At 36.6% G+C, this 22,894-nt stretch overlaps 2 protein-coding genes across 2 annotated transcripts in view; both read right to left on the reverse strand.

The window, feature by feature from the left end:
- Nucleotides 1-10,592: 10,592 nt before the first annotated feature.
- Nucleotides 10,593-11,503, reverse strand: LOC108670239. The gene is made up of 3 exons (XM_018157699.1): nucleotides 11,472-11,503; nucleotides 10,931-11,217; nucleotides 10,593-10,630 (listed from the first exon to the last, which is right to left on the reverse strand). Exons 1-3 carry the CDS (start codon nucleotides 11,486-11,488, stop codon nucleotides 10,605-10,607), a joined length of 330 nt encoding a protein of 109 aa, XP_018013188.1. The 5' UTR covers nucleotides 11,489-11,503; the 3' UTR covers nucleotides 10,593-10,604.
- A 5,238-nt stretch (nucleotides 11,504-16,741) lies between these two features.
- The window catches only part of LOC108670237, an 85,613-nt gene continuing 79,460 nt past the window's right edge, over nucleotides 16,742-22,894 (reverse strand). Inside the window, exon 2 of the mRNA XM_047882198.1 lies at nucleotides 16,742-16,779. Coding sequence (XP_047738154.1) covers nucleotides 16,742-16,779 — 38 coding nt within the window. The remainder of the gene's footprint in view (nucleotides 16,780-22,894) is intronic.

Genomic DNA, 22,894 nt, shown 5'->3' on the forward strand with positions numbered 1-22,894 from the left:
AATTAAAGCCATAAAACCAAAGATAAGCTCTACTTATAAGACAGCAAAGTGATATAAAATCCGCACTGAGTAATAATTGTGAATGTTTTAATTATAAAATATTATTCAGAATTTATAACTAAAGAATGATGGATAACTTTATTAGAGAAGGCACCCGTGGGCGACGTTGATGACCGGCAAAACTGAACTGCGGCAGTGCCGCTGCGAGACCGAGCGAAGCTCCAGGCCGCTCTCAGCGTGCTCTCTTTCTCAGTGACCAAGTTAGAAAGATACCTCAATTTTAATGAAGAAAACGTATGAAAATGCAGCAATCAATGCAACAAATGAACGTACACTCTCGCATAAAATCCTATAGTATGTTCGATGGAAGGGAAATGCGCGTAGTTGATTGTAGTGGAAAAAATAAAGTTTTGTAATAGGAGTACATCCATTCAATGCACATTCAAAGCTCATACCTTTAACTAACTAGTAACAGTTTTGTTTCAGTCGATACCAATGGCGTACTTCTTTTTAAAATTACAGTGAAATGTATTTCACTTACTCGAAAAGACCACGAACGCAGTGCACAATAAAAACGGCAATAAAGAACAAAAACGTATCAGGAGGTTAAGCAACGTTACAAGTAAAACATGCAGGAGCAACAATCAATGAAAGAGTTGAAATCAGATAACGTTTCTAAGCTTCAACTTTCGCCGAAATCGACCTGAATGGGTTGCAGAAATTTCAAAAGGTGGAAGTTAGAAGAAGAGAAATTCTAGCGGGCTCCAAAATAGAGACGTTCTACACAATTACAACGATAACGACTTCATTGCACCTGATAAATAATAACAAGAGAGATGAGCATGTCCTTAATTAAATTGGGCCGTCTATTAAATATCAGATTCCAGTTGAAGTAAGTAATTACAGAAACGTAAAATTTGGACGTAAAGTAAGAAATCAGACAGCCAAAACGTGTGCATGAGAGAGTAAGTGACGAACGCATGCGACTCGTTTGTAATAATATACGTTTAAAAATTATTTTTTAAAGACAACACTTCTAAAAATCCAGTGACTCCAATGTAAAACATACACAATGAAGTTCTAATTTTAATTTCGAATATTGAAAAAATTAATTTTTAAATTATTTTAATACATAAAAGAAATTGAAGATTTAAAATTATTTATTCTGTCAATTGATTCATGCATTGTCTCCGACTTTATGCTCGCAAGTCTGCAAAATTTCAGATAGATTGGAATTTCAGATAGATTAAATATCGATTATATGATTTGTAGCAGACAAAATTATTTTTTCATTTTTTATATTAAAAGAAATTTTAATTTTTAAAATTATTTATTCTGTCAATTGATTCATGCATTGTTTCCAACTCCGCAAGTGTGCAAAATTTCAGAGCGATTGGAGAGGTAGAAGTGTATTAAAAATCGATTATAAGATTTGTAGCAGACAGAAAAACAAAAAGCAGTGAAGTTAAAGAGAAGTGTTGAAAAATGGGTAAAAAATGTGGGAGTTGTCACTTAACTTCGTCAAGTTTTGTATGAACAGAGAAAACGCCTGAAGATGAAATTGTTTAAAATTAAATTCAGGAAAAAACTGCTCGTAAAACGCAACTTTTAAAGAAATTCAAAAAAGCACGAAGACACAGTGATAAATAAAATGAAAATTTTATTCTATTATGCTCCAGTTGAAAATTTAATCTGAATGCTAGAGTGCAAAACATTCTACTCAAGTATATTTTTCCTCGGACTTGTATTGTACGCAAAATGTTTAGAAAATGCGAATAAAAAAATCCCTGGTTTATCACTAGAAATGATTAACATTTCAATGGTAAAACAGTAAAAACTTGGAGTTTGCAGTAAAACTCCAACACTTAAAATCAAACTTGAAATTAGAGCTTTAAAATCTGGACGCATTTTACACGACAAAATATTTTATATATCAACAAGTTTATTCAACGTTAAAACATAATATTTAAATAAAATATTTCATATCAATCCTCTACAGCAGACAGTAGACATGACAGGCTCCCAGCCGAAAATAAGTATACGGGGGCCAACACGCCGCTCTTCGCGGTCGATAACAGCACGATAAGGCGCGGTACAGTCAGACACTGCGAGCTCAACGGTGGGGCGCTCAGGAACAATCCCCCTAGGAGCGCGAAATCCCATGGGACTTCTGACGAGCACAGACACGCGTCAGAAGTCCCCCCTGAGGGGGCGTGGTTCATCACCAGTAATTAACATTTCAATGGTAAAGCAGTGAAAACTTGGAATTTGCAGTAAAACTCAAACACTTAAAATCAAACTTGTAATCATAACTTAAAATCTGGACGCAATGAACTTAACCCAAGACAAAGTGTTGTATATCAACAAGTTTAATCTCATTAGGTATTTTATTTAAAATATTTCATATCAATCCCCTACAACAGACAGTAGACATGACAGGCTCCCAGCCGAAAATAAGCATACGGGGGCCAACACGCCGCTCTTCGCGGTCGATAACAGCACGATAAGGCGCGGTACCTCACAGAGATCCGCTAATTGAAGACTTGAGAGATTTACTGTGCTGTAAATGGCATGCATAACGTCATGCCAAGGATACATGCGCCCAGCTACATGAATTTTCACGGTAAAGCCAATTTTGGAGTGAGGTAAAAGGGTCATTAACTAGGAATAGGCGGTTCTACCTGTTAATATTTTTTAATACCGTATTAATAATACCGTATTTTTTAAGTACATTTTTTAGCGCTAGAAGAGGAAACAAAAAAAGCCAAAAAGTATGGAATTTCTTTTAAAATACGTCAACACATTGTATCTTAGAAACGGGTACAAATAGTAAAAACTATGTCCATGTATGAGTGAATCGAAATTCATTCGTGAATGGAAATAGTTTTAGCCTGCAATTTGAGTTATCAGAAGTCTTCGGAGAACGTACGAAATATTTAAGTACAACAGCAACGACGTCACTTCGTTTTGAAGAATTCAATATTCCATAACAATTCAATAAGGTATAAACCCATTAATTTTCAAAACTCTAAGATATCAGTATCACAATGGGATTAAAAAATAATTATAGCTCTAACGCTTTCACAATAATCTGCTAAAAAAATGAAGAACATAATCGAAGATCATAATTCGGTGCAAATGGTAAAAGTAACAACACAGCCTTTGTGTCTTTGTTCTACGTTGAGTCTGACATGCAGGACGAGACTACAACAGAACGCACTTAATCTTAAAGATATTCAGGGTACACATCAATCCTCGTCAGTCGAGCACGGATCCAACAAAAATGTTTTCCCATTATTTCATGCCTGGAATTCAATGACGCATATATTTAGGATTTAAATTTTCAATTCAAGTAAATTTATTCCAAATTTTGGAATAAATGGTCGATGTCAATCAAGTCTCGATTTCAATACACTAGGAAAAAATTATCTATGAATAACAAGGATTCATCGTGAGGGGATACAAGGCTTATATCACAGATAACTATCACCAAACTTTTCATGGTATGAGTGCCGTATAGATTTATCGATCAACTCGAAGCAGGATCTTGTACCGCCTTAAATCCCTCCCGAACAATGCATATCGAAGCTAAGGGAAGCTCTTAAACTGCAGTCGGAACTTGAGTCATCTTGATGAACTATATGCAACAAGGGATGCGTAGCAACACATCTATAGCAAGTAATCGAGAGGAAAACTTCAGCACTACAACTTATAGAAGAATTTATATATATAAGCCCGAATTTTTTACAAATTCTTCTCGCTGAAATAGATACTGAGTCTCATTTTTGTAGCTGCATCTTTCAAGAAACTTATAGATAATGATAGCATTTTCACGAGCAAGAATATGAATCAATGTCAAACGGCAGCTCATGCCGAAGCTTGTGGCGCGCTGGCAGAGCGCCGCTATAAGCGGCTTTTAACTTCACGCTGGCTTGGCGACGTCTGCTCCAAAAATCTCTTACGGTTGACGAGAGATCAATTCTCTGTCTTCAGCTGCAGTGTCCATATTTCTGCCTTTGAAAGTATCTGAACTCGGTGACTGATCAACAATAATTTTTCTGTGGTTCCTAATTTATGATGGTGATAAGCATAAACAAATAATTTCAGAGAATTGTCAAATTTCATGAATTATAAAATAAAGATGACTTTTCGCGTCATGAAAGTATAGCTACTGAATATCTGTGGTTTCAAAATCTTTCTAACCATTTAGACTTGCGGAGGCTATTTCAAATGCTTTATTCAAACAACACTCAAACGAAATTTAATTTAAACCTGTGATTTCAACAGGAATTGACATTAAAACTTTCAACGGTTTGCGTCAACGGCAGTCAAATCGCAAAAAGAAATAGTGGACAAACTTAGGTAAATTTCAACTGCAGTCCAAATGATTCTTCATTACAGCATTTAAATCGAATTTTGATGCAGTAATGAAGCATCAAATTTTGATGCATTGAGGTACAAGCATACTTGGTACAATGTTAATACATTAATTTTACCAAGAAGCAAAACATTACGAGTCATAAGCAAAAAAATGCTACTTCAGCGAATGCTACGAGCCTTGGTGACTGTGGAGCCAAGACCCGTTCAATATTCAAGACAAGGAAAGGGTTGCCGTTTTACGACATGGAAGTTTGTCCGAGCAAAGTGCGCTGCGATTGGATTTGGTACGTTATGACGCTGTATTAGCATTTTGTTACAGCCCAACATGCAAGCAAACAAAAAATTAAAAAAAATGCGAAGAAAATATGGTACTCGGGAAATGAAAGATATTCATTATAAACCGTTTCACGCATGGAAAACAACAATAAAATGTTAGCATCGAATAACCGACAACCATGAACGTATTTTTACATCGCAGACATATTAAATATTCACAAAAATATACACCAGCAGTCGATATAAACTCTACACAGAATACTCCCGCATACAGTACTCCAACAAGTTTCACCAGTTTAACGGCGACATGTATAAAAGTTTTGCAAGGAACCTGCATAGAACATAGTGAAATGTCATACTAAGAGAATGGAGACATTTTTAGTCTGATGAGTTGATAAAAATGTTGAAAACGTTGGTGCAGAAAGAAGAATAAATATTTTGTTTTGTATTTGAGCTATTACTGTTGGCATTGCAAAAATACCACGGAGAACGGGCTGCGAATCGTAGACTCGATATACAAAACTCTGGGTAATAATTGAACTCGAAGTCTAACAGTCGATACTGCCAAATGCTGAAGATTGACAAAAAATCAAAACTTTACGATGTATTTCATGAAATAGTTGAATATTATCTCGAAAATTACTCAAGAATACCATAATCTAAAGAAACACTGTAGAAAGTATAGCCAGTATAATTTGCCAATAATTATACAGCTATATTTAACAGACTTGACATTGGACATCGAACATTTGTTTCAGAAGCTGCTCTTTCTGAAAGCCAGCTTGAACCACATTTGAAAGAGATGAAGGAAATTCTCTGTCTGAGAACAGAAACAATAGGTACATTTAATTCATCACAAGTTCTAGGATTGAATAGTCAAAAACAGAAGCAGCTGAAAACACGAGAATGACCCATAACAACAATCACACCACAAGTCTTATGTCGTGACTTTTGGGATGATTAGGGGCAGGCAGTGACCAGCATTTATGGAAAGCTATGGCACGCAGCAATTTTAAATTGCCCCTATTCACCTCCACACAGCTGTTAGGTGCTAAATGCAGCAGCATTAAAACAAGTCGAGGTCGTAAACAGGCATGAAAACAAGTCATCAAAAAAAATCTGTCGCTCATCATTTCACACATAATCCATTTCCCACGGATATAATTCATTCGCAAGCATCCAGCTACATACCAGTTATTTATACGTTTATAGTTTTCGCATCAAGCGATTAGAAAAACAGTAAAGAAAACAGCTTTTGTTTTTGTGGCATTTAATTTTTTTGGCAAATTATTTTTCCAACAAATAAATACTTTCTTAAAATAAAATAAACAGGGTTTGTTCGCAGATTATTAACACTAAGCTGGAGCGATATATAGGCAGGTAGTAGGTGTCCACCCGGATTTCCATTCCATTCTTGTCCACCCGGTGAACAAGAACATGAATGGACGCGAGAGAGAGCTGCACGCAGGCCGTAATTACGGCATAACCTAAAATAAAGGAAGAGTCACGCCGGTCCATCCAATCAGAGCCAGCAAATGACCAAGCCACACCCAGGATATTTCATACAAATGTTCCTACTAACACAACTATGAGAGGAAGAGTTAGAAGTGTTTCTCAAACGTCACTGCATGGAGGAGCAAGCATGTGTTACAAATAAATACGTCCAATAAATGATCAAACCAATCGAATTATTTATTCATTATTTGCACATTGTTAGGCTAAGTCCATAATTGGATAAGCAAAAGCTTCATGGCTAATATTAATGAAGCTAATGACGTAAATTACAGCGAATTTTTGCAGCGATGATTAATTTAACGTTAATTTTAAAATTATATTTATTTTCAGTAGGTGCACGGTAGGTTGTAGCAGAAATATCTGAAATTAATTAGCAAAAGATGATGACTTTAATGTGTTAAATAAAATTACACTAAATCATAGAAAAAATTCTTTGGATTTTTTAATTCTTTCAAGGTCGCTCGCAAGATATTCAACGCAACGATATTCAAAACACGTCGCACAAGTAGTCATGAATCACGGTCATCTTAAATGTAAAATCATTCACAGAATACGTCAGGATCTGATATTAGGCCAAAACCAATAATGGTAATATATTTTCGTATCGAATTATTCACAAGAGATCATAAAACCTCACGGGTTAAACTAGAAGAATATCCTGGAAACTTTTTCTACGATAGTACGCTTCCTTAGGTACAGTTATTTTGAATATTTTACTAGTCTATGGGGAGATCATCGAACATCCAGTCGACAAAGTACGTTCAGCGATTAGAACTTCGCACTTCAACAGCTGCTGGGTCCATACTTTCAAAACTCCCTAAGTGAACGTAAGTACTTACGCTCTATTTTCTTGTCTATGATTGGTGGATTTAGCTTGAAAGACCGTCAATGATTGGCTGATGAACTTACGATCTCTTAAACTTTTTTTGGAAGTATAGGCCCTGGTCTAGCAGGAGGGGTAGACCCTCGTAATTGATGCAGTGACAACACTGAGGACCAAAGGCACTTCAATGCAGTCCTGCCAAAACAAAGCCTGTTGGCACGGCACACACCAAATGCACCACACTATTTGCTATACTCGAACAAGAGCTAATTCAACGCATTCATCATACGACCGCATTTCTTATTATAGACGTCAGTGTCAACTCATCATTCATCAAATTGAAGTCTTTTATTACGACCTCGTTCGACGCATTAACCATTATGTCATTCAACAAAACAAGAGAGTATGCATGACGTGGTAAATGCACAATTTTGCTGTTTCATTTTTTTTTTTAATTATCTATAGAAATACATTAAAAACTTGGCGTGAACAAGCGAATTATCATGGTAGAAAAATACATAGTAAATCGGATATTTTAATTGATAACACGATTGTTTGGAATGAAAATATCATAAAAACGCATTTGATCTCAAAGCTCTACAAGCAGTTCCAACATGCAAGCGGGAGTGAGAAGCTGTGAGAGAAGAATTGAGAAGGAATTCGACAACAAAAAGTAAAACATGATTGGCCTCATAATTATCAAGAAGACAATTGGCCTCGTGGTAATTAGGAGGAATCCGTTTACCGTCGAACACTCCACAAGGCAATAACAATGACGTAGTTATAGACTTCTTCCGCACAATCCAGCATTATAGCGTTGGTATTATCAGCTACGTCAATGCAGCCGACAGTTGCAGGTTTATAACCATATTGTGCCTTGGTGACAAAACTTCAACTCCCCAAACTTTTACTTAATACCTAGCGCACTTTGCTACGCACCTGTACGTTATGTTTTTATTGACAGAAGAATATTGTTAATACAAAGCAATCAAGGAAATACATAAGAAGTAAAAGAAATCATTTATACGCCAATGTCATCATCAGTCCCAATAATGGTGGCAATGAATTCAATAATAAAACAATGCAAAATCAAGACTCCCACTACTGTCACTTAGCAACAACCAATTTCGTGCTAAATAGACAATAAGAGCCATAAAACGAGCAAATTGCAGTCATAGAGCGATCATCGACCTGCAGTGTAGAGACAAACGCAGCTAACATTTCAGCAGCACGACACAACAAGCGAGGGGATCATTAATAGAGCGCTGGTCCTGCTACTGGTGTGGGGCAGGCGAGGGTGCCGAGAGGGTCCCGACTGAAATGGATGTGGAACTCTGATTCTTTCAAAATAAGAGATTTAAAGTGTGCTTTGAGAATGAATAAGATTCAAAGTGTGCTTTGGAAATAAATAAGATTCCGAGTGTGCTTTGGAAATCAACTTGTTTAGCGAGCATTTAAAAAAATCATAAACTTCGACAATGTTGATTTTAGAAGCAAACGAATGTTTTTCAAAGCAGGAAGAGTGAAATTCTAGGTTGAACTGTATGGGACAGTGCCACTGAATCCATGAGTAATGCTTGGCTTTTTCAACGCTAAAAACATCCCATAGCATTATTAAAACAGTGCTCTTGTATCTACAAGCAAAACTGGCAGAACATTTACAAGTAATCTTGTTTTAGTATGTCATGTGTTCCGGTTCACATATTCAACTTAAATTCCTCAAAGGTGGCAGGACAGTCAGGCAATTTCGGTTTTATTTTCGATTCACGAGATAATCGTACATCGTGAATAACGGAATCGTACATCGTTAATTACATCGTGAATAACGGAACAACAAGTACCAGCCAATGCTATTTCCATTGATCAGCAGATTCGAGCATAAAATGATCCTATATTTTACATAACTATGTTGAGCATTTTTCTGTTCAATACAAAGTACATTGACTGTTATCAGGGAAACCCTCCTTAATGCTAGAAAAACATTCAAAAATGAGAAATTGTTCAACAGAATTCATTTTTGCAAATAGAGGAGCTGATTGGATTAAAATTTAATCTACTGCCAGCTGATCCGCCATTACGTTCAAAATTCTCCCCCAAACGGTAAAAGAAAAATTGAAATCAAACTCAATTTGAGGACTGAGTTGCTTTCGATGACAAAATGGCAGCCGTTTTCATCGAGACTTTCATAGAACCAGCAGGTGTAAGGCGTTATGTTTATTTTAGATTAAATTGGCATTCATTGATTGCCATGAATTAGGAAGCGACATTTGAAAAAGTACGACAGTAAAGGTTGGACGAATATAGACAAGCTAATGTGTTTTACTAATACAATTAAACTCTAAAATCTTGCACTACCACGGTTTATGGTCGAATTCGCCCAAGTATTCCAAGCAAAAATAAATTAGAACGAGGGTTTTGAAAGGAATGACCGCCGCTTATGTCGAGCTTTCCTGCATTAAGAGGATATTCAGTGCGTCTAAAGCAGTGCTTAATTTTTTATTTAGGCATCATGATCGTTACAGTAGCGATGGCGGGCCGAAAAGGTTTTATGCATTCGATCGGAACATGGTAAACGTATGGTACGTATTAATTTATTCAAGTCTCAAACAGATTTATATGGCCATCATCAAAAATGAATCGTTCATTAAACTTAACATAAAAAACGCATTCACAAGTCTAACGCACAATCCTTTGAAATTAAAAATCAATCAATTAAAATAATCGAAATTGTTAATCTATGGATAAAAAACAACACTAAAAATATTTATTGGAACATACACACAAAAAAGGTAAAGGATTATGCGGCATTTCTAGATATTAACCCTTTTCAGCCCCAATTATTTTTTTTCTTGAAATTTCATTTTTTATCAAATTTTTGGTGTTGGCTCTACCTAAGTGATTAGGAAAACGTTTCAGTTTGCTTTTCTCTACAATAGTATTGCTAGAATACGATGTGCCATATATGTACCACTGAGCATATCCAAGTACATTTTTTTTGTTGAAAGAAAAAACAACCGTGTCCGAAATGCACTTATATATTTGTAAATTGACATGTTATATTACAGTTTTAGGATATTACAAATTTAAAATTAACAATAAAACATAACATCTTCAATATTTTTTGCAATGTTGTTCCGATTACTGTAAAATGGCGAAACTAAAACAAATATTAGATCCATCGTGTGAACTACAAATTTTCTAATTAGCGTTACATTGTGTTCAAACACATTATTTCAAGTATCAAGTTGTTTTCAAATACATAATACTTTAAGTTGGACTTACATATAAAAGGTAGAAAGCGAGATATTGATCAGAATGTAAATACTCATAACATATCATTATTTGGTATGAAATGGAAGATTACATGCCAAGCAGAAACCTACATTACATTTGCAACACTGAACGAAAGGTCTTATCTTACATCCTTCTCCAGCACATCCTTCTTACATCCTTCTTTTATTGTCTTGTGTTTCTACAAAATAATGTTTTATTCCATCAAAACGAAATCATCTAACACTCGTTTGTCACCCTTTGTTGAGTAGGATGGCGGCCTTCCAGCTCCTTTCAAAGCTTCTTCTTTTCATAGCCCGAGAGACACCTTCATTTCTTGTCACAGATGAATTTCTCCAAAACATCCTTCGAGAAGATAAAGGAACGATACCAGACACTATCAAAATTCCAAGGAACACTTTCATTTCATCTTTTCTTACCAACAAATCTGTTTCACCTTTGAAAGTTGCATAGACAATTGTCTGATCCACTAGCAAATTCCACACATCATCATCAAAAAATAGTTCAAAAAGTTCAAGTGGAGTAAAATTTTTATATTTTGCATAATTTGCCTCAGGAATATGCGGTCACCAGGTGTGAGTGAAGTGCCAAGACTACATTTTGGAGTCTTATAGTTATTGATAGGCAAAGAATTATGAGCCTCACCATCATCTTCAGTAGTACTACGTTCGTCGTGGAAGAAAGCTTCATCATTGCCACTCAGTTGATCTTCACAATCATCTTCAGTTGTACATTGTCCGTCATTGAATACAGCTTCAGCATTACCAGTCAGTTGTCTGCCGGACAAATTATCTATCAATCCACTATCACTATCCACTTCATCAGCAGAGTCTTCATCAGTCAATATGCCGGGATCATTAGGCTCAATATAAACGTCTGCATGGCTCTCATCTTCTTCTAATATACCTAATATCTCATGCATAGTCAGGAATCTGAAATATGAAACATAAAATGGACTTAGAACATGCTAGAATTTTGATATTCGTAAATATGTGTACTCAGAAAAAATGTACCTGCATTAGCTCAGCGAACCATATTTGGCACAGCAAATATAAAATGATATCCAGAAAAAACAATGCATTAGACAAATGTAAAAGTTAACTGGAGAGGTCAGTTTATTACTTGTTCAACATGTGCAGTTACCAAAAGAACCTAGTTATCAAAGAAATGTGCAAAATATACTTACTTTCCCCTGGAAGCCATTATTTTTGGCAGAGCACAGCGATACTTCTTTTCAACGTGACAGTAGAGCACAAACTGGCAGGCCTAAGGGGTTGTACTCATATGAACATGTTGTAGCAGGTTTGTTGTGCATTTCCAGTACACTTGTTCAGGCTTGTCTCAACCAAGAGCGATGTATGATGCAATATTACATCATGCTGTTTAATGTACCATATATGTACCACTGAGCTGAAAAGGGTTAATAACTCGTTCGGAAGCATTCTCGTTTTCGATGACAACCATTAAAAACATGAATAATAAAATTCGAATTACCATGGAGTTCAAACTACCGTGGATATTGTAATCTTCCCAATTTACTTTCAAACAAGCATTCATTCCTCAGATTTAAGCCACTCTGCGTGTTAAACGAATATTTCACTCGGCCAACAGTCATTGTACTTCGATTCGTTCCTCTCTTTCAGTATACTTTTTCAGGAAAATAAAAAATTGTAGTTCATAAAGCACTTGGCGTTGACAGGAGAAAGGGATGAGCGATGCTCTATTCAGCATCACATGATTAACAACACGTTTAAAACGGAGTAGTTTTTTCAAACAAGCAAAGGTATATGGACATTAATGGAAGATTTATCCCAACTGGCCTGACGGCTTCCACGGGGTAAATGCAAACAGAATATGGTCATTAGGCTTTACGAAGTACAACTAACATTTGAATAGCGAATTGAATCCGAAGCACACACCGTCAAACCCGCAGTTTTTTCATGAAGCGTTTGGAATATAAACATGAATGTATATCCTTTAGAAATATCGGTAGTTGGAATTTGGTTTTACTAGCCGTACGGTCAGGGCTAATATAATGACGGCATTGTGAAGCATGAAATTATAATAGAGTTAGTTGGATTTAACATATTATTAACATGATTTGGATTAGGAACAAAAAACAGGGAGATGATAGAGAAACTTTCATAGATCTGAGCCAGGAATGCACGAAAAATAAATCGTAACGCTCCAGCTGAGACGGTCTGGAAAGATAAAACTGTGCCTGCACTAGAGCGCGACCAAACCTAGAAAAGGAAATTTAACGGAATTAACTTGAAAATTTAATTAAATGGATAAGGAAATGCATGTCTCTGGCATTAAATCGAATTTAAGAAGGCGAGACCACTTTCGGCGAGACCACTTTCGACGAGACCAAGTTCAATGAAAAATGGAATCAGGACGAAATTTATTCATACATAAATAATAACCTTCAGCTAATAATCTTGCACTGTCTACGGTTGTAATTAAAAAGTTGATATGTTTAGACGCCAGATTATTCACAGGAGAAAAATTGTCAGACAAGAATGTACGTAACGCTGAAAAAACCTGAACTCAGAGCGTATATAACGCAGAAAGATTTTTCACGAGATTCATAGCAGAGACGTCGGTGTCAGTGCCCGCTGCTCCAACTTTAAGGCTAGACGACAGCAAGAATAATGTTGGTCAAAACGTCGCAGTAATGGACACAACCTCATTTATTTTTATTAAAATTAATTGAGGAAAAGAGACAAACTTCAACTAATGGATGACTGCCCCTCAAATGGACTGCCGATCTCGTGGGTGCAGTGACATACCGGGTACAGGTTTTTAACTATGATACAGCACCAAGTGAAAAACGCCAAGCAACAATTGGGCATTATTATTAATTCGAAATAATGAACTAACAATAAATAGGAAATGAAATATTTTGTTAATGACACGCAGTTATGTGAACATTTTTAACGCAAAAAAGTTCATCCTTAAAATAAATGAGCCGGATTCGCTGGAAATTTCAGAGATATCTCCAACTATTCCATTACTTCAAGCGAGAATTCGTGGAAAAACATCTTGTGATAAGGTCGACTGGATCTTTAAGGTATGAGTCAGAACATAATTAGGGTTAATGAAGCTCATTGAAGAATACTTTTTTTTTCAAGGGGCCAAATGTTGGTCTAGAAAAGACAAATTGCACCACAGAAAATTAAAACGCTTCCAATGCGCACAGTAGGTTTTTGCGAACGTTAAATTCATCAAAATTATTAACACAAAATTCTATCAAAATTTTATAAATCTAGCGGTTTGTCCTAAACATTATGAATTTCATATCATTAAACTTAGTTGCAAAAAAAAGGATCTATAGTAGTGCGGCATAAGATCTAATAAATTAAAGAAAAAAAACGTGTGAACATTTTCCTTTCAATGCAAATTAACAAAACACCAGAAATACATCTGCCTACTACTTATCAAAATGTAAAATTTCATCGATATCGATAATTTGCAGTTGACTTCGGAAACCTGAGTATTCGGTTCGCAAAAGAAAAAAAGACGATAGGATGCCTCGTAAACGATAGACCTTCATCTACAAACATTATTTTATAGGCGAGGGGCCCTCAAATTTCCTTCCCTAAATTTAACGAGAGAAAAATGAGCGTGATTATCAGTGAGTTCAAGGAACTATTGGGAGCGGGAGTAAAATATTAGTATTGTAATAGCAAGCATTATATTGATGAAAACTACATGGAACATGCAGGTCACAAACTCCAAGTTATTATTAAAAACCTAACCGGAAATCCAATTCCTTAAAAAGATTTACCTACTAAAGATAGCGAAAAAAGTACACCCCGTTAGAATAATACACATCGAAAATAATACAATGAATAATAAATAAATACGTCCATCGTTTGTATGTGTATTTTGACGATGGATAAGAATCTGGCATGCGTATCTATAGCTTTATAAAGATTTTGGCGCTCGCGGTCTTAAGCAACGTCAGTTATATGAACAGCAGCAGCTGCTTACATAAAATATAAAAACCCTGGCATGGGGCGGCCACATGGACATCCCATGATACGATAAAATATCTTTCGAGAACCCAGGATGCGGGAATTGAAAAGATATAAATTATATATCACGGTCATGCACTACAGTCTCACAGTCTCTTCAGGAAACAACTGTAGCATGTCCTGTGGCGGTACATTACATGCATGTACATTGTACAATATACATACCGGACAAATAAGTTGCGACATTGAAGGTTTATGAACGTTTATTGAACGTTTATTTGAACGATTATGTTCTGAACTTTGAATGGAAGTAGTGAAAGAAGGGCGGAAATATAGCGATACATCTGGACTAAAAGAAATGCTTCATAAGTACAAAAATCATAAGCAAAACGCAATCAAATCATGTTTGATAATCCCATCAAAAACTGATCTGAATTATTAATATGAGTACGTACCTACGACACATTTGCTTTCAGGACAATTTTGCCGCCTTACCGTCAAGAAAAAATAAATAAAAACATTTGAATTGAGCATTTGAAACGACCAAACAATGGCTGCTGACACTGAAAAGTAAGAATCAGCAACAAGAAGCTCGACCCCTTGTGTGTAGGACTTTTTTTTTTATTTTGCCTCCTTTCAAAACTTGTAAGAGAACGTGCGCTGGAATAATTCTGCAACGCTCTGTGCTCGCTCCTTAATAATACATCCCTCAGACCGATACATGCTTCGGAAAAACGTCAACACGTCTGTCTAGATGTCAGCGTTCATCCATTCTACCTTTCTTCCAAACTAAAATTGGTAGCAGGCCTAATTCCATGCTAATAACACAAGCTACCTTCAGCTTCAGTTTATCACGATAGATTAGCATAATACCATCATAAATTGCACATAGAAATAACGAAAGATTAGTACCTATTATACATACTAACATAAATTGCACATAGAAATAAAATATGAAAGATCAACAAGCATTCGTAGGCAGTAAATAAGCTGGCCAGAATGCACACACTAGCCGGGATGGAATATGCGACGAATGACCTCTTAGCACGGACCTCCTATTTTAGGGAACGCGACAGGCTAATTCATTCATTAATTCTAATGCTTCATGATTAGTCCCAGTAAATTGGATAATGTTTCAGAAATCTTGCAGTTTTTTACAGTAGCAAGAAGATTTATTTATGATAGTTCCATTTTATATATAATAATCCAATATTCGTCAGGATAAAAAACAACACCGTTCATCCTTTCATGTAAAAAGTGTCATTCTAAATGGCAAATGGCATATATTATATACGAGGTCGAGGCATATAATAATGCAATCAATCCACTAACATTTACGGCTTTGGAAATTACTGCCTCTACTGATAGATGTATATTAATTCAGGTTATCAATGAGAGTGCAACACAACACACGAACACCACGGCGGCCAAGCGCGCACTGAGCAGTTAGCGGCTTCGCAGCTCGAGATTTCGCCGGCCCCATCCGAGGGCAAGGATCGATATCGGCATTATTCCATTTCTTCTCCTACGTCGCCTCTGATCCATTCTTTGCCTTGTTCCTGCGACGGGTGGAGGGAGAGACCTGATCAAGACTAACAATGCAGGCATCAACTGAGTCATTTATCTCGGTTGTATTCCTGATCCAGCGCGTGAAGTTCGACTCAGTTCGTATATGGGAGGATTGATGTGCTTCATGGATGAGGTCCAAGGTAGACGAGGACAACAAAAAACGACGGTAGCCTTCAAATGTTGGATCAAGGGTTGGAATCCATCCGCCACACCGGGTGTGGTATACGGTATGTGGACATGAATAGACGACGATCTTCCATGCCTCATTGTTGAACAGCTTTGAACTAATACCCCTACTGTAATGCTCTTCACATCAACGAGAGCAGAAGTGATGAATTTAGTTCGGAGAATGAAACGAAAAGGAAACATTATGTAGCAATAGAACAGATCGTCGATGCATTACACCATCAATAATTTCACGCAAATCGTTTAGAGTGTCTTAACATCTCTAATGATTGGCATGTAAATGTGAGGATTTCATTTAATGATTATTGCTTCTTGTAAAATATCGATGGCTGGAAGGTTTTATCGCAGTACAAATGCTTGTTTTCACTAACCATTAATTTGGAAGTTTTGACCAGTTACAAACGTATGTAATCCCCGACTTAAAATTAGAATATTTTACTATCTTGATTCAGCTTCTTTGTTTTTCGACCGACCATAGGTAGATTTTTAACGAAAAAAACGCACTTTTGATCGGACCGGTAATTAAAATGCTTAAACTCAAACTACATTCCTGATTGAATATAATTACCAGTCTAGACAGGTGATATATACTAGGCATTCATGACTCACACCAATGGCCTAACACTGGGTAGCTGTAAATGTGTACATGCATCACTCAGTGTCTCTGACCTGTCAGTTGGAGGGGCGGCATCGGTCTCGACCTGTCAGTGTCTCTGACCTGTCAGTGTCTCTGACGCTCGCCTCCCGCTGACGCATCAGCTGAAAAAATATGTTTTTGTGTCAATCAATAATATTAATTATTTTCGGGTGATCAAAATATATTTTTTTTGCTATGAAGAGCTACAGTAAAAATAAAATGTAGGTAATAGATACTCAGCCGTCGAAAGGCGTAAATTTATAACGGACTGAGCGAGTCGAAATGTTTTCATCTTTGCACACGGAGCAATGATGAAAACCGAAGTACGAAGCTATTATACCTGCTGAAATTAAAGTTACAGAAATTTCGTAATATTGAATGAAGAGTTGAAAAGAATCTGTATTTCTAACAACTACCATCAACATTACTCCCGTCGCCGCCTCACTGAACTCACTGCGCTTCGTGCGGCTTCAACTGAAATGTTATAAAGATATCTTCTAAATTCAACGAGTAAAAGAGCCTTGAAATTCTTTAGTCGATCTAAAACATTTACAAGTACCGTCTTTTCGACCGACCATAGGTAGATTTTTAACGAAAAAAAACACTCTTGATTGGACGATTCGGACCGGTAATTAAAATGCCTAAACTTATATTACATTCCTGATTGAATATAATCACAAGTCTTTGGACAGGTGATATATACTGGGCATTCATAAAGTTGAAGGGCGTCGTAAGTTAGGTGCAGTGCCGTTACTGCATGAGCGGCTTGCGTCTTGCTCATTTTTTACGATAAATATTGTTAAAATAAAGAGGCCTAGGAGGTACATATATGATCAAGAACTTGCGCAGTTTTCCCTTTGATGACGTTTTCGCTACTGCACCCATTTTCTACGATGTTCAACTGAAACTGAAATAAATCCCGAGGTTTGGTTGAAGTATTTATTGTGACTGATAAATTATTAATGAACAATGATTCGATCAGTTTCTCTAAAATAAATGAACCAATTTTATACATTATTTATGCTTACATAAAACAAATGACGGATGTTGAGATTAAATAAGAATGAATTATACTCCAAAAACCGTATTCCAACTTTCCTACGTAGCAAGCACGGTAGACGCATTGGCGTTTTGATGTTAAAGGTCAGTAGAACGCTAGTAGCCACAGACCAGTGTAATCTTATATTAGTCGATATTTGCCTTGTTTTGAGCTTCTCTTCACCTGTTTCGACTTGATTACCATGCACGGGGATTGCATAACCATGATTCACCTCAAAATACCATGTGCATAGAATGGCCTTGACTTGAGGCCTTGAAAGGAAGTCTAAACAAAATATTAATGGCCTTTTTCGATAGAAAATTTTCTATCACTGATAACCATCATCCGAGTTGATGTTAAGTTAGTATCTATGAAGAAAAGACTCACGACTAGAACCTTGATAGTGCACCTTAATAGGAAGGTGCTCAAAATCTACTATTAACGTCAGACTATACATGAAGTAGAGTATGGAGATACCTGGCGATTAAGTAGAACAAATATGAACGTAACACACCAAAACCAAACCTCAGCTGACCAAGTTTCCATTGCAATATAGAATACAACAGCGTTTCCATGCTCTACCAGGCCCCAGATATGATACAAAATTCGCGAAATGTAATACGACAAGAAAATCAATATATTTACTAAACCTAATAATTAATTAATTCTAATTTTATTAATAAAAATCTTGAGTTCTCAATAAAAAAGGGAATCAGTTGAGTAATTTATCCAGGCCGCAATCACGAGCTGTTCCAAGCTTGTCAACACACTAGTTTGTCTCTACATCACCGGGGCAAAAACAGCCCCAAGTTTGAACAGTTTTTTCTCGGCTATTGGGTGCTCATCAACGACTATTGATAGTGACGCCAATTAGATATACCTTTGTGATCAGTTTGTAGCTAAGTTTTTCGAGGAAATAAATAGGATACCAATTGCAAATAAAACCTGGCTGATTAACGGGATAACCTTTCTTTCTGTACGTTGTTGTGGAAGTAGGGAGGAAATGACAGTTAAAGGCAATAAAAAATATAAAAAACAGACAAAACATAGTAGCGTGATCGAATGTATGCAAGATAACACGACCTACATCTGTAATTTTTTTAAGTTATTTACAGAAAGATGTACGATCAACTTTCCAAATAAAATCTAACACATTAGCGTGATTGGATTGGTGCAGATTGACAACCATATTCTATAAAATGTCCTAATTATTTTACCGAAAAACATACGATTAACGCTTTCAAATGAAATTTAACCTATTGACCTTTTATACAAAAACAGGTTCTACAATACAATCCAACTTGTTTATCTTGCATCACAAATTTTAATAGCAAACACGGTTATTCAGTCATACTTAAGTCTCAGCTAGGAGCGTTCTTACTTCTTATTCCTTTTTTTTTCGCGTTCATATCGCCGAGCATAAATGCATCAAAATGCTTGTAATGTTTCTCCTAATAATATTTAAATAAAGATACGCAATCACTCATCCTGTAAGTTTACAGGTAGTGGGTAGAATGCATACGAGCAAGAGGCCGTGTAGCAGCAGCACTTTAACAAGCCAGCAGCCACAGGCGCACGGAGCCCAGCAAATCGATAACAGCTCAAACTCTACCCCCTCAGCTGGGCCAGCCGGGCATCATAGGGCATATGCAGCGCCTCACGGAGTGGGGACTCAAAAGTTTCAAAACTTTATTTTAGAGGGTGAGAAAACGGACGGTGGGACGCCATCAACCCGAAACTTGGATTAGAGAAGGTGGGAAGAATAACGGAAGGGGGGACGACACCAGACCGAAACTTGGATTAGAAAAGGTGGGAGGAATAACGGATGGGGAGACGACAACAAACCAAAAGTTGGATTAGAGAAGGTGGGAGAAATAAAAGATGGGGAGACGACACCTGACCGAAACTTGGATTGGAGAAGGTGGGAGGAATAACGGATGGGTAGACGACACCAGACCGAAACTTTGATTAGAGAAGGTGGGAAGAATAACGGATGGGTAGACGACACCAAACCGAAACTTGGATTAGAGAAGGTGGGAGGAATAACGGATGGGGAGATGACACCTGACCGAAACTTGGATTAGAGAAGGTGGGAAGAATAACGAATGGGTAGACGACACCAGACCGAAACTTGGATTAGAGAAGGTGGGAAGAATAACGGATGGGTAGACGACACCAGACCGAAACTTGGATTAGAGAAGGTGGGAAGAATAACGGATGGGCAGACGACACCAGACCGAAACTTGTATTGGGGAAGGTGGGAAGAATAACGGATGGGGAGACGACACCTGACCGAAACTTGGATTGGGAATAGCAAGAAAACGGATGGAAACAGACCGAAACTTGGATTCAGACCGATTCGAAACTTGGATGAAACCAGACCGAAACTTGGATTCAGGTAGGTAATGAGACGGACGGGGAGACGACGCTCCTCAAACGATATGCAAAATTTAAAAAGCAAGTGCCAACGAAATTATAACATCGTGGGGAACATTACATAATCGTGAATATTTGCCTAATAAATAAATTAAACTTCTTTTTAATACCAAATCGGGTTTTTTAACAAGTAAATTCAAAGACAGGAACAGAGTTTGTTCGACTCCTTAGAGCAGACAGCGTTGTTCAAGTTATTTTCAACGTAACCGACGCATTTTACATGCATTTTCAATGTAACCGACGGGGACGCCGTTACGTGAACATTTTCTGCAGGCATATGAAGTTAATATGTCATACGAAATTGTAGAAATGATGAGGTGAAGTAAATGCCTTCGGTCAAATATTCATACTTGAAAAAATAATGTATACAAATCAAATAATAAAATAAAAACAGAACGAAAAAAGCGATGACTGAGATATTCATGGCCAAAAAATCGACATCAGCGTACAACCATAACAGTTTCACCGCAAATGAAAATACAACTTACCAGAAAAGTGTCGATAGAAAAGCGACGGCGGCTCGACCGACAATACCAAACGGAGCCAAGAAAAAGGTTGTTTTGAAATTTGTTTCGGGACCAATGGTGGTCATTGGACCCAATACTGAGGATCAGGGGAGATACCCCAGGGATCTACGAAAAGGCCTGCTGATGGACCTTAATATTTATGACCACGCGCCTGTGCACGAGCCTGCATATGGAGTGTTTTTGCTTTTAATTTTTTCTATTATATAATTGGGGATATAAGTGTAGCAAAGGGACTGGGGATATAAGTGGATCAAAAGGACTGAGGATATAAGTGGAGAAAATGGACTGGGGTTAGGCTTATAAGTGGATCAAAAGGACTGGGGATGTAAGTGGCTATGGCAGAGCACAAACTCGTTGGTTAACATTCAAAAAATTCTAAACGCATATATAATACAAAAAGATATGGGTACAAAAAATTAATATGTTAGATAACAGTATCGAAGCTTACTAATAAGATGCAAAGGGCGAAAATTAAGACCGTTATTTTAAAGTAATAAAAGAATGAAATATTCGGACGGAAGAACGATATAATTGAAATTGATATTCAAGTCGTGAGAGGTAAAACTTTTCCTACTATAAGAGATAAAAATAATTACCATTCATCCCCAAACAATGAATCAGAGTTTCTTCTTCATTAAATGTCAAACGAAATTGTTATTCGAAGCCTTGTTTTGCCTTAACCATATGAGAGCGTCTCAGCCTGTGCAACCGAGACCAGAAACGTTATAAAATTAATTGCAGTGAGCTTCAACCTGCGCACTTCCAGTTTTGACCTGGCCAACTAATACAGGCAACTAATTAAAAAAAACGAAACTATCGTGAATTTAACGATGCAGTTAGCCAAACAAACTTTGGCAATTTAAAGGGGAAACAAATATTACAGAATCATATAAAATATTTACGTGTCAAATGGAAAAATAGTAAGAAGTTCATGGGGACCAAAATATTTGAAAATTTTTAGCGTTAAAAATATTTTTTTCTTTAACGAAGCTACAAAACTTCAGCATTGAAGAAGAGCGGAGGAAAGGAACAGAAGATAATGAATAACAACTAAAATAATCGTACACAAAACTATGTTAAATAAGCTTAAAATCGGGCTTGTAAATTTAACAACAAAGCACTTACGTGTGTCTACAACAATTACTATTGTTTTCCTTCGCTTGGCATGCAATGAGAGCAAAAAGGTCGCAAGAGGGCAACTGATTCATAGTGAAACATCCGTGAGAGACATTCTCATAACATTATTAACTGATGACAAAAATCACAGTACAATTAACATGTTTTCCCAGCTGAAAACAAGGAGAGGAACTCAGGTGCGTCTCGCCAGCATGGCATTTATTATTTAGATATAATGGAGAGTTTAATGAGTACTATGCTGCCTCGTAATAAGCTACATAAATAGCGCCTAGAACACTTCAGTATTTCACGAGCGTCATATAACAATAAGTCGACGGAGGTTGCGAGAGACAGTAACACACCATTGTAATACAGATCGCCCGAGCAATTAGAATAAACTTCAAATTATGATTAATTTCAAATTATATTTAATTTCAAATTATAATTAATTTCAAATTCACAGTATCAAATTCAGTGAAGAATAAGAATAGAGTTATTAAGGATCATATGCGAGTAAACAAAGTGATTTAGCGTAAGAGCTAGGTTTTAATTGATGAAATTTTCATTACAAACCTACCAATTTCAATTGAATTCTATCCTCGAGTTTGAAAGAAAATACAGTGACAAAACGCTCATAGAGTTCCCAATGGGAATAAATTTAAACTGAATTACGTCATAGAAAGTAAGACTTCTGAAGTTTAGATTAAATTTAGACAATTTCTCTGAATTTCCAATTGATAAAACTTTTATTACAAACATACCAATTTCAATTGAATTCTATCCTCGATTTTGAAAAAAAAAATCCAGTATCCAGTGACAAAATGCACTTAGAGTTCATAATGGGACTAAATTTAAACTGAATTACGTCGTAGAAAGTAAGAATTCTGAAGTTTACATTAAATTTAGACAATTTCTCTGAATTTTCGTTGCCTTCACAACAAACAAGAGTGCGCCAGCGCTGAGAGGTAGCCACTTAGAGCTCATGATAAGATGTCAGCTAGACTCAAAGTTGTGAGCTGAGGATGGTTGTGAGTAGCGGAAGAGCTTACGGCTTAAACTAAGAATGATTTACTCAAGATGATAATGCGAGCACAGCTCTTGCGTACTCAGCGTTTATGA

The sequence above is a fragment of the Hyalella azteca genome, unplaced genomic scaffold (genome assembly GCF_000764305.2).
Source record: "Hyalella azteca isolate HAZT.00-mixed unplaced genomic scaffold, Hazt_2.0.2 contig9873, whole genome shotgun sequence".
Classification (NCBI taxonomy): Eukaryota; Metazoa; Arthropoda; class Malacostraca; order Amphipoda; family Hyalellidae; genus Hyalella; species Hyalella azteca.

What these genes read in the sequence shown, in the direction of transcription:
- LOC108670239 (XM_018157699.1), bottom strand. An exon ending in TAGTACTACTGAAGATGATG is followed by an intron (nt 10,631 to 10,930) that starts GTGAGGCTCATA and finishes ATCTTCTCGAAG; the next exon opens with GATGTTTTGGAGAAATTCAT.